Source organism: Loxodonta africana, chromosome 19 (assembly GCF_030014295.1).
Source record: "Loxodonta africana isolate mLoxAfr1 chromosome 19, mLoxAfr1.hap2, whole genome shotgun sequence".
NCBI classification, from domain to species: domain Eukaryota; kingdom Metazoa; phylum Chordata; class Mammalia; order Proboscidea; family Elephantidae; genus Loxodonta; species Loxodonta africana.
In genome coordinates, this window is record NC_087360.1 from 80,320,696 (window position 1) to 80,332,696 (window position 12,001).

At 41.0% G+C, this 12,001-nt stretch overlaps 1 protein-coding gene across 1 annotated transcript in view; it reads right to left on the reverse strand.

Moving 5' to 3' along the window:
• Window positions 1–12,001, reverse strand: part of FAM149A (family with sequence similarity 149 member A) — a 40,279-nt gene that overhangs the window by 6,391 nt on the left and 21,887 nt on the right. The window contains exons 9-11 of the mRNA XM_010592567.3: window positions 8,611–8,714; window positions 7,369–7,575; window positions 1,695–1,812 (exon numbers count right to left, since the gene is read on the reverse strand). Of these exons, the coding sequence (XP_010590869.2) occupies window positions 1,695–1,812; window positions 7,369–7,575; window positions 8,611–8,714 (429 nt within the window). The remainder of the gene's footprint in view (window positions 1–1,694; window positions 1,813–7,368; window positions 7,576–8,610; window positions 8,715–12,001) is intronic.

The window sequence follows — 12,001 nt, forward strand, 5'->3', positions numbered from 1 at the left end:
AGACCTTTCACGATTGATTGCCTGGCTGAGCTGACTGTGGGTAAAGGAGATATTGCCTCTAAAAAAAAAAAAAAAACCCCAAGCCCATTGCCATCGAGTTGATTCTGACTCATAACAACCCTACAGGACAGGGTAGAACTGCCCCAGAGGGTTTCCAAGGAGCAGCTGGTGGATTCAAACTGCTGACCTTTTGGTTAGGAGCCTGAGCTCTTAACCACTGCACCACCAGGGTTCTGCATTACATAAACCTGGCAGGTTGACTTTAAACATAAGAGCTAATGAAAATGAAAAGGGTAATTTATTGAGCTCTTTATTTATGCCCAGAATTATTTAGCATGTATTAGTTCATGTAATACCTATAATAATTCTTTGAGGTAGAAATCATGACTTCTTTTTCATAGATGAGAAAATGAAGGCTTAGAGAGACTGAAGTAACTGGTACCAAATCATGTAAAGTATGTGTGGCAGGACTCAAACACACAACTTCCCATCTCCTGAGCTAACCCACATCTGTCCTTCCCTATGCTGTACTGCTCGTTTCCTGAGCTTACCTGCATCTGTCCTTCCCCACACAGTCCTGCCCATCTCCTGAGCTAACCCACATCTGTCCTTCCCTACACTGTACTGCTCATTTCCTGAGCCTACCCACATCAGTTCTTCCCCACAGTCCTTCCCATCTCCTGAGCTAACCCACGTCTGTCCTTCCCTACACTGAACCGCTCATCTCCTGAGCTAACCCACATCTGTCCTTCCCTACACTGTACTGCTCGTTTCCTGAGCTTACCTGCATCTGTCCTTCCCCACACAGTCCTGCCCATCTCCTGAGCTAACCCACATCTGTCCTTCCCTACACTGTACTGCTCATTTCCTGAGCTAACCCACATCAGTTCTTCCCCACAGTCCTTCCCATCTCCTGAGCTAACCCACATCTGTCCTTCCCTACACTGTACTGCTCATCTCCTGAGCTAACCCCCATCTGTTCTTCCCCACACAGTCCTGCCCATCTCCTGAGCTAACCCATGTCTATCCTTTCCCACACAGACTTTCCCATCTTCTGAGCTAATCCACGTCTGTCCTCCTCCACACAGTCTTGCCCATCTCCTGAGCTAACCCATGTCTGTCCTTCCCCACACAGTCTTGCCCATCTCCTGAGCTAACCCACGTCTGTTCTTCCCCACATAGACCTTCCCATCTTCTGAGCTAACCCACATCTGTCCTTCTCCACACAGTCTTGCCCGTCTCCTAAGCTAACCCACGTCTGTCCTTCCCTACACTATACTGCTCATCTCCTGAGCTAACCTATATCTGTTCTTCCCCACACAGCCCTGCTCATCTCCTGAGGTAACCCACGTCTGTCCTTCTCCATACGGTCTTGCCCACCTCCTGAGCTAACCTACATCTGTTCTTCCCTACATGGTCCTGCTCATCACATACTCCCCTGACACCTGGACTTCCCAATTTAGTTCAAGCCATGTTTTTATTTCACAAAAAACTGAACTAGTCCCCCTCCCCCTGTAAATTCACACCAGCTATTTACTTATAGAAGGCTGATTATGAAGGAATTTTGAATATGGTGAATCAGATCATTCTTTTACGTTATTGATTTCACTTGGAAGTGCCACCATTATCTTGTCTGTCTGTTTTCCAGCTGACTAGCTAAGTGGCACACTTAAGTATAATGAACTCTGTCTTACAGAAACAGGGCGGGATCCTGGAGCTGCTGCGTTCTGCTCACCGGTCTCTGAGCCTATTGGGGGTAACCTGCTCCGTGAGGTTTGAACCTGGGAAGGCGTGTGGTCTGTGCCAGTTTGCCTGTAAGCACAACAATATGTAACTGAGCACCCAGATGCAGAGAGATACACCCTGCCCCAAAGCTCCTGATCTGGGCTATTAGTTGCAATTGGCTTAAGAAAGAAATACTAAAGTAGAACGAGCAAAGCATCAGGAAGACAAATGTGAGGACGAGCCCACCTGTTCTCCTTGTTGAGCTGTGACTATCAATTTGGATTTTCTGAGTGCTCAGGTACCCTCAGAATGGTATGGAACACAGAAGTAACTGAAGACCTAGTTCTTGCTCTGAGCAGTGACTGTTAGTCTGGATTTACTGAGTGCTCAGCTCTGCTCAGAACAGTATGGAACACAGAAGTAACTGAAGACCTAGTTCTTGCTCTGAGCAGTGACTGTCAGTCTAGGATTACTGAGTGCTCAGCTCTGCTCAGAATAGTATGGAACACAGAAGTAACTGAAGACCTAGTTCTTGCTCTGGAGGAGTTTCTGAGTTATTGAAAACAAGACTAAAACACATAAAGTAACTAGAGAGCAATACAACACAGTATATATTAAAATGCTATGTGTCAGTTCTGAATGTAAGCACTGTAGAAATTTAGAGAATGGTACCATCAGTGAGGGATAGAAAAAAACAGAGGATTCTGGAGATGGAGGATGGAGAAAGGGGAAGGAATTTCCAGTGAAGGCACAATATATAAGGATAAAATTAATAATAACTGTGCAAGGACTAGATGAGAAAAAAATAAAACTTTACAAAGGATCTGAAGGAGATATAAATAATAGATGAAAAATATATTCTTTAATGAGAATATTAAATGTTGAGATGTTAATTTTTCCTTTTTTTTTAATAGATTAATGTGATAAAAGCAAATGAGGCCCATTGAGATGCCTTTTTTTTTTGTAATATGACAAAATTGATTTTAAAGCTTATTTGTCAGGATGGGTGAGAGTAAATTGTAATAAAGGAGAAGTAATGGTAGGAGGCCTCAGGCCTCCCCTATCAGATATTAAGTAACAAAAATCAAAGTGTTTGGTTCTTGCGTAAGAGTAGAAGTAGATATTCCAGAAACAGATTCTAATTCATTTATTCATTAATAATAAGTATTTGAAAGTTAATATATCATTATTTTGACCTATGAAACTATCAGTTTTGAAATTCACAAAGTACCTAAAATTTAGAGGGTGCAAATAAAGAGATAATTTCAAGTATTGCCCATGGGATTATAAATTAGTATACCACTCTGGGAAGCAATTTGCCAAAGAGATCAAGAGCCTTAAAAATATTCATAATTTTGACCTGATAGCTTTACTTCTAAGACTGTACCACCAGGAAACAATTTAATCACATCCTTATTAAGATTTATCTAAAATTATAATAGTGAAAAGATAGGAAAAAGGAAAGTTTCAGTAAACTGGAGACTACTGAATAAATTATCATACACCTGTATGATTATTTTATAGTCATTAAAATTATGCTTCCAAAATATTTAATTACATGGAAAATATGAATGACATAATTTAAATATGTCGTGATAAATGAAAAAAGTATATGAAAAAGTGTTACATTACACAAGGGTAAGAATAGAAAGAAAAGAAAAAATATAATCATAGAGACAATTGGTAAGAAATATACCAACGGTACGTTGGTATACATTTCCTATTTTTCTGTGATGGGCACACTGGTGATCTCTGATTTCTACTCATATTTTGGTGTTGCCCTAATGTTCCATGGCAAACTTACCCAGTTCCAGTTTCATCTAGTCAGCTCCGACTCATTGTGATCTCATGTGTGTCTGAGCAGAAATGTGCTCAAGAGGGCTTTCAGGGGCTGGTTTTTCAGAAGTATGTTGCCAGGCTTTTGTTCCTGGACATCACTGGGTGGACTCAACCCCTCAGTCTTTGGTTAGCAGCAGAACGCATTAACCATTTCCACCACTGAGGCACTCCAGTCAACTTGTAACTTTGATAATTAGAAAAACACCTTATTTCAAAAAAAGTGAAAGGAAGAGCACGAACAAAATCGTGGAAGTAAGGCAGCACAGCCAGTGTGTTCTGGGGGTCAGAAGGAAGATAAGGCTGACCATGCGAAGGCGGGTGATACATAATCAAAGGGGGTGCTAGATCCCCCAAGAGGGTCAAACTGGTTCTTGGAAAGGAACACAAGTATCTTACTCTTTTTATGTATATGTCGGCACAGCTATACAGTATATACCCACACAGACATACAGTACACATCCACACAGACATACAGTGTATACCCACACAGACATACAGTACACATCCACACAGACATACAGTGTATATACACACAGACATACAGTGTATATCCACACAGATATACAGTATATATCCACATAGACATACAGTGTATATCCACACAGATATACAACATCTATCCGCACAGATATACAGTATCTATCCACACAGATATACAGTATATATCCACACAGACATACAGTACACATCCACACAGACATAAAGTGTATATCCACACAGCTATACAGTGTATACCCACACATACACTACACATCCACACAGACATACAGTGTATACCCACACAGACATACAGTACACATCCAGACATACAGTGTATATCCACACAGATATACAGCATCTATCCACACAGATATACAGTGTATACCCACACAGACATACAGTGTATATCCACACAGATATACAGTGTATATCCACACAGATATACAGTATATATCCACATAGACATACAGTGTATATCCACACAGATATACAGCATCTATCTGCACAGATATACAGTATCTATCCACACAGATATACAGTATCTATCCACACAGATATACAGTATATATCCACACAGACATACAGTATATATCCACACAGATATACAGTACATATCCACACAGATATACAGTATATATCCACACTGATATACAGTATTTATCCACAAATATACAGTATATATCCACACTGATATACAGTATCTATCCACACAGATATACAGTACATATCCACACAGATATACAGTATCTATCCACACTGATATATAGTATCTATCCACACTGATATACAGTACATATCCACACAGATATACAGCATCTATCCACTCAGATATACAACATCTATCCACACAGATATACAGTACATATCTACACAGATATACAGTATATATCCACACAGATATACAGTACATATCCACACAGATATACAGCAGCTATCCACACAGATATACAGCATCTATCCACACAGATACACGGTAAATATCAACACAGATATACAGCATATCTGTGGCACTACAATTCCAGGGGTGGAGGAGTGATTAAAAAAAAAAAAAAAAAAAATTCAGAAAATGCTCCTTGTGTGGCATAATGAAAAAAGGGTTGGGAAACACTGGTCTACTGAGAGGGAGGGGCCATAATATGCAGGGAAGGTATGGCTGGAGGAGTCTGAATTTGCTTCAGTAGGAAAGAGAAAAGGTTGATGGAAGTCTGATACCGGAGCCCAGGTAGGCTGGGAGAAGGAGGAGCGAGCCAGTAAAATGGACAGGGGCAGGGGGTGAACAGGTCCAACCTAGACTGGTCACAGTGATAATGGAGTAGGGGGAGACACTCTGAAAAAATGAACAGAACAAACTCAAATATAGCTGGTAATATTAGTCCTAAATCGCGGGGAAAAAATAACAAAGACATATACCTACCAAAAAGCTGAACATGGTGCTATGAATACATTTTGAAAAAGTCCAGTTACTGTTTAGCCACTGGAAGCTGGTCACTCCTCCCATCCCAGCAGAGAACAGAAGTCCAGCCCCTCCAATAACTCCACCCTCTTGTGGAGTGGTCAAAGGGGTGGATTTTGCAGCTAGAGGACACTGTGAGTGAGCTCCAGCTCTGCCCCTCACTGGTGGGATCAGCTGTGGTAAGTTATTCAACCTCCTTCAGTCACCAATTCCTCATCTTAGATTTGGGATAATATCAGTGTCAACTCAGAAGGTTTGTGGTAGGGAATAAATAAGATAATAAATAAAATTCACTTATCACTGTGCTGGTAACATAGAAAGCAATCAATAAACATTAGCTGCTATTATTAATATTAGTATTGCCAACATTAGATTCACACAGTGGCTGCAACAATGGGCTCAAACAAAGCAAAGGTTGAGAGGATGGTGCAGGACCAGGACAGGGCAGTGTTTAGGTCGTACATGAGGTCACTGCGAGTCAGAACTAACTCGACAGTACCTAACAATAACAGCATTGCCTGATATTTGGATAAGTTAGAAAACTAGAAGATTCCTTCATAATTCTGTAAGAAAAGAGACAAATTCCTTTCTAACTGGGCAATGATCCATAAAGCCAGAAGTTTTTTTGAAGCTCCCTGCATAGAATGAAAAATCCTTAGATATACATAAAAACTAAGAGGTATATATTCTTTTTATTTTTACAAGCATTTTATATAATTATTTTATGTAAATATCAGGATAAAAGTATTATTTAATTTAAAAAGTGTTAATTAGTTACCACTTTTGCAAATGAGGGAACTGAGTCTCAGAAAGTTTAAGTGACCTAGCCAAGATCACCCAGTCATTAGAGTTCCATTAGCCTAGCTGCCGGTGCTACAGGTATTGTTGTGGGTTGAACTGTGTCTCCCAAAAGATGTGTCAAAATTCCAACCCCCAGTACTGTGACCTCGTTTGGAAATAAGGTCTTTACCAATATAATTAGTTAAGATGAAGTCATACCAAATTAAAAATGAAACCAAATCTGTTGCTGTTGTGTTGATTCTAACACATAGCAACCCTATAGGACAGAGGAGAACTGCTGGATGGTGTTTCCAAGGAGTGCCTGGTGGATTCCAATTGCCAACCTTTTTGGTTAGCAGCCAAATGCTTAACCTCTGTGCCACCAGAGCCCCATACAAGATTACAGTGGGCCCTACATCCAATGGCTGCTGTCTTTGCAGGAGAAAATGCAGACACAGACAGAGAGAGAAGGTCATGTGATGACAGAGGGAGAGACTGGGTGATCCACTTGCAAGCTAAGGAACGCCAAGGATTGCCGACAATCACCAGAAGCTGGAAGAGGCAAAGACGGATTCTTACTAGAGCCTTTGGAGGGAGCGTGGCCCTGCCGACACCTTGACTTCAGACTTCTAGCCTCAGGACTGTCAGAGAATAAATTTCTGGTGTTTTAAACCATCCGATTTGTGGTAATTTGTTATAACAAGCCTAAGAAACCAGTAGGGGCCCTGGTGGCATAATGGTTAAGAGCTCGGCTGCTAACCAAAAGACCGGCAGTTTGAATCCACAAGCTGCTCCTTGGAAACCCTATGGGGGACTTCTACTCTGTTCTGTAGGGTCGCTATGAATTGGAATCTACTTGATGGCAACAGGTTTGGTTTTTTGGTAGGAAACCAGCACAGGTACACTGCCTGACCCTATATGCTAAGTATACTACTAAAACATAATTATGTTCAATACTCAAATGAATTAATTACAAAGAGTCCACATACAATTTGTTAGAGGCTCTTTGGGCCGTAATAATCCGTAGTACCTAACTGACAAGCGTCTGTCTTATGTAACTTTTAGTTTACCATGAGAGAAACAAGACTTACAGTTTTGTTCCCTTAAGAACTTCATCACTGTACACATTGGGAGTTTTAAGTCTCTGTGAATCTGAAGTGAGAGAAGGCAGCCTCCTGTGTGTGGGAGTTTTCTTGGCAGAAGTTTGCAGTCCGCGAGCATCTGAGGTTCTTCTGGGTTGGTGCCGTGCTGAGGAAGGAGCACGGGCCACTATACCCATCGATCTGTCCTCCTGTTCACTGCCGTGGGAGGGAAATCAAGTTAGTTACTCAGACGTCAGTGCGGTGAGAACAGGGAACACACACACGTCGATCACCAGGTACTGTCTGGAGCCCTGATGGCTCAGTAGTTTAAGTGTTCAGCTGGTAGCCAAAAGGTCACCAGTTTGCATTGCCCAGCCACTCCTTGGAAACCCTATGGGGCAGTTCTACCTTGTCCTAGGGTCACTACAAGTTGGGACCAACATGAAGGCAAAGGTTTTTTTTTTTTTTTTTGTACTGCCTAAGGAACCCTGGTGGTAGGCAGTTAAGTGCTTGTTCACTAACTGAAAAGCTGGCAGTTCAAATTCATCTAACAGGCCCATGGGAGAAAAAACATAGCAATCTGCTTCCATAAAGATTCAAAAACCTATTGCTGTCCAGTCAACTCATAGCAACAGACTCATATCAATTCTACAGGACAGAAACCACAGGGTTTCCAAGGAGCAACTGGTGGATTCGGACTGCCAACCTTTTGGTTAGCAGCCTAACGCTTAACCACTGTGCCACCAGGGCTCCTCCCTAAAGATTACAGCCTAGAAAACCGTAAGGGGCAGTTCTACTGCCTCACATGTGATCGCTGTGAGTCGGAATTGACTCTACAGCACCTAACAAGAACAACAAGTACAATCTAGAACAGTGTTGACACATGGAAGACATTCCTCAGTTTCTACTGACTGAATGGACAATCACTTCAATTTCAATTAAGAAGTATTCACAGGAAAAAAATGGAAATTTCTCATTGTTAGCAATCAACTACTAACGCCCCCAAGATTAAGAATTCACAGTTATATTTTCCTTTTCTCGTCTCCCCCAGCCTAGTAAATAACAGTAACTGTTTAATGGCTGCTATCAGAACACTACGTTTGAATTCTTCAACATAGATTTATCCTCTCCTAGGAGGTGCTGGGGCCCATCTTAAACATGGCATTAAATGAGATCCGTGACCCTTGTAGTCTTTAGTGCTCAGGTTTTCCTGGATTGGGAAGAGGCATGGTAATTATTTCTTATACATACTGTGTTCTATCTGCAAAGTAGGTAGGTCTCTGCTGAAGTGGTTTAGCTCGAATTGTCATCACACCATTCAAATCACTGTAAAAATTGTTGGAGAAGCGATGAATCTGAGAAAAGTGAAAAAAATTAAAATTAAAAAGCATCCAGTGCTGTTCCCATGACTAACACTTATGAGGAATCAGCAGGAAAACCAGTGGCACATTCAGACTGGCTAATCTGAGGAAAAGTTCATAAAGGGACTATATTTAATAAAGACAGGGGAAGAAAAGCCAATAAGGAGTAGCCTAATCCCCCAGGGCTTGTCACAGTAGAGGCTCATTACCATGCCCAGGCCTGAAGAGTCAGGAGAAGTTCCTAGAACGTGTGGGGGTGGGGGGTGGGTAGCTACATGGAAAGAAATGGCACCAACCCACTGTGACCTGGCAGGGAGGGGACAGGGGATTTATAACCAGGATTCATTCTTTCCCCGCGCCCTGAGCTCCTACACCCAACCAGAAGACGGAGGACAAGGAAGCCTTCTGATGTAGTCAATGTGTGTCAGCCTCCAGGGTACACCCACGGTGAAGAAGGGAGAGAGAGGACCTGGAGGAGCAAGACGAGCTACCGCAGCTCCTAAAGGTCTGCTTGCCTCGGGACTCTTCTCCCCACTCTACCCTCCACAGCTGCCCAAGTTACCTTCCTACGAGCAGCACAATACCCAGTGAAATAACCCAAGCATGAGATCCACAAGACTTAAAGCTAAATCCCAGTTCTAATTGCTACCTAGCTGGTGATCTTGGAAAAATTACTTTGTTCTTGGAGCTCTGACTTCCTCATCTTTAAAATGGGGATAATGATGCCTCCTTCATAGTTATTATGAGAATTAAATGACATAACATATGTGGGCTAATTAACTGCTTCTTCAGTTCCACATTACAACTGATAGTATTTACTATTCAGGTGAACAGGATTTTCTGAAACAAGAATTCTATTTCTATTTAGTGAATAGACGTAGCAACCACACATCACATATTCAATCATATTAAAAATATATAGAAACAAATGCTAGAGGAAAAAAATAAGGCCTATTATAATCATCATCCTTTACTCATCTATAAGTTTGTCCTACTGTGGTGGCTTGTGTGTTGCTGTGATGCTGGAAGCTATGCCACCCGTATTTCAAATACCAGCAGGGTCACCCATGGTAGACAGGTTTCACAGAGCTTCCGGACTAAGACAGGCTAGGAAAAAGGACCTGATGATCTACTTCTTAAAAAAAGTGGCCAGTGAAAACCTTATGAACAGCAGCAGAACGCTGATACAGTGCCAGAAGATGAGCCCCTCTGTTTGGAATGTACTCAAAATATGACCGTGGAAGAGCTGCCTCTTTAAAAACGAGTTGACCTAAATGACTTGGATGAAGTAAAGCTTTCAGAACCTTCATTTTTTGATGTGGCATTACTCAAAATAGAAGAAATACCAGCAAACTACCATTAGTAATCAAAATGTGGCATGTACGATGTATGAATCTAGGAAAATAGGAAGTTGTAAAAAGTGAAATGGAATGATTAAAGGTTGATATCCTAGGCATCAGTGAGCTGAAATGAACTGGTAGTGTCCATTTTGAATCAGACAATCATGTGATCTACTATGTCAAGAATGAAAAATTGAAGACCAAGCGTGTCACATTCATTGTCAAAAAGAACATTTCAAGATCTATCCTGAAGTACAACACTGTCAGTGATAGGATAATATCCATGCATCTATAAGGAAGACCTGTTAATATGACTATTACTCAAATTTATGCACCAACCACTGAGGCCAAACATGAAGAAAATGAAGATTCTTACCAACTTCTGCAGTCTGAAATTGATCAAATATGCAATCTAGATGCATTCATAATTACCAGTGATTGGAATGTGAAAGCTGGGAACAAAGAAGAATCAGTAGCTGGAAAATATGGCCTTGGTGACAGAAATGACGCCAAAGATAGCATGAGAGAATTTTGCAAAACCAATGACCTATTCATTGGAAATACCTTTTTTCACCAAGGTAAATGGCAACTATACATGTGGACCTTGCCAGATGGAACACACAGGAATCAAATCAACTACATATGTGGAAAGAGATGATGGAGAAGCTCAATATCATGAGTCAGAACAAGGCTAGGGGGTGACTGCAGAACAGGCTATCAATTGCTCATATGCAAGCTCAAGTTGAAACTGAAGAAAATTAAAACAAGACTACAAGGGCCAAAATATGACTTTGAGTATACCCCACCTGAATTAAGAGACCATCTCAAGAACAGATCTGATGCACTGAACACTAATGACTTAAGACCAGACAAGTTGTGGGATGACATGAGGGCATCATACATGAAAAAAGCAAAAAGCCATTAAAAAGACAGGACAGAAAGAAAAGACCAAGATGGATGTCAGAACTGACTCTGAAACTTGCTTTTAAACATAGAGTAGCTAAAGTGAATGGAAGAAATGATGAAAGAGATGAACAGAAGATTTCAAAAGCATCTTGAGAAGACAAAGTAAAGCATTATAATGAAATGCGAAAAGACCTGGAGTTAGGAAACCAAAAGGGAAGAACATTCTAGGCAGTTCTCAAAGTCAAAGAACTGAAGAAAAAATTGAAGACTTGAGCTGCAATATTGAAAAAATCTATGGACAAAACATTGAATGACAAAAGAAGATGGAAGGAATACACGAAGTCACTGTACCAAATAGAATTGGTCTGCGTTTAACCATTTAGGAGGTAGCATATGAACAAGAACCAAAGGAAGAATTTCAAGTGGCACTGATGAAAAACAAGGCTCCAGAATACCAATAGAAATGTTTCAGCAAATGAATGTAGCACTGGAAGCACTCATTCTTCTATGCCAAGAAATCTGGAAGACAGCTACCACGCAAACTGACTGGAAGAGATCCATATTTGTGCTCATTCTAAAGAAAGGTGATCCAACAGAGTGCAGTAATCATCAAACAATATCATTAATATCACACACAAGTAAAATTTTGCTGAAGATCATTCAGAACGGCTGCAGCAGTATATCAATAGGGATTGCTGGAAATTCAGGCTGGTTTCAGAAGAGGACGTGGAACCAGGGATATCATTGCTGATGTCAGATGGATCCCGGCTGAAAGCAGAGAGTACCAGAAGGATGTTTACCTGTGTTTTATTGCCTATGCAAAGGCATTTGGCTGTGTGGATCATAACAAATTATTGATAACATTGAGAAGAACGGAAATTACAGAACACTTAATTGTGCTCACATGGAACATGTACATAGACCAAGAGGCAGTGGTTCGAACACAACAAGGGGAGATTACTGTGTGATTTAAAATCAGGAAAGGTGCGCATCAGGGTTGTATCCTTTCATCTTATTTATTCAAGCTGTATGCTG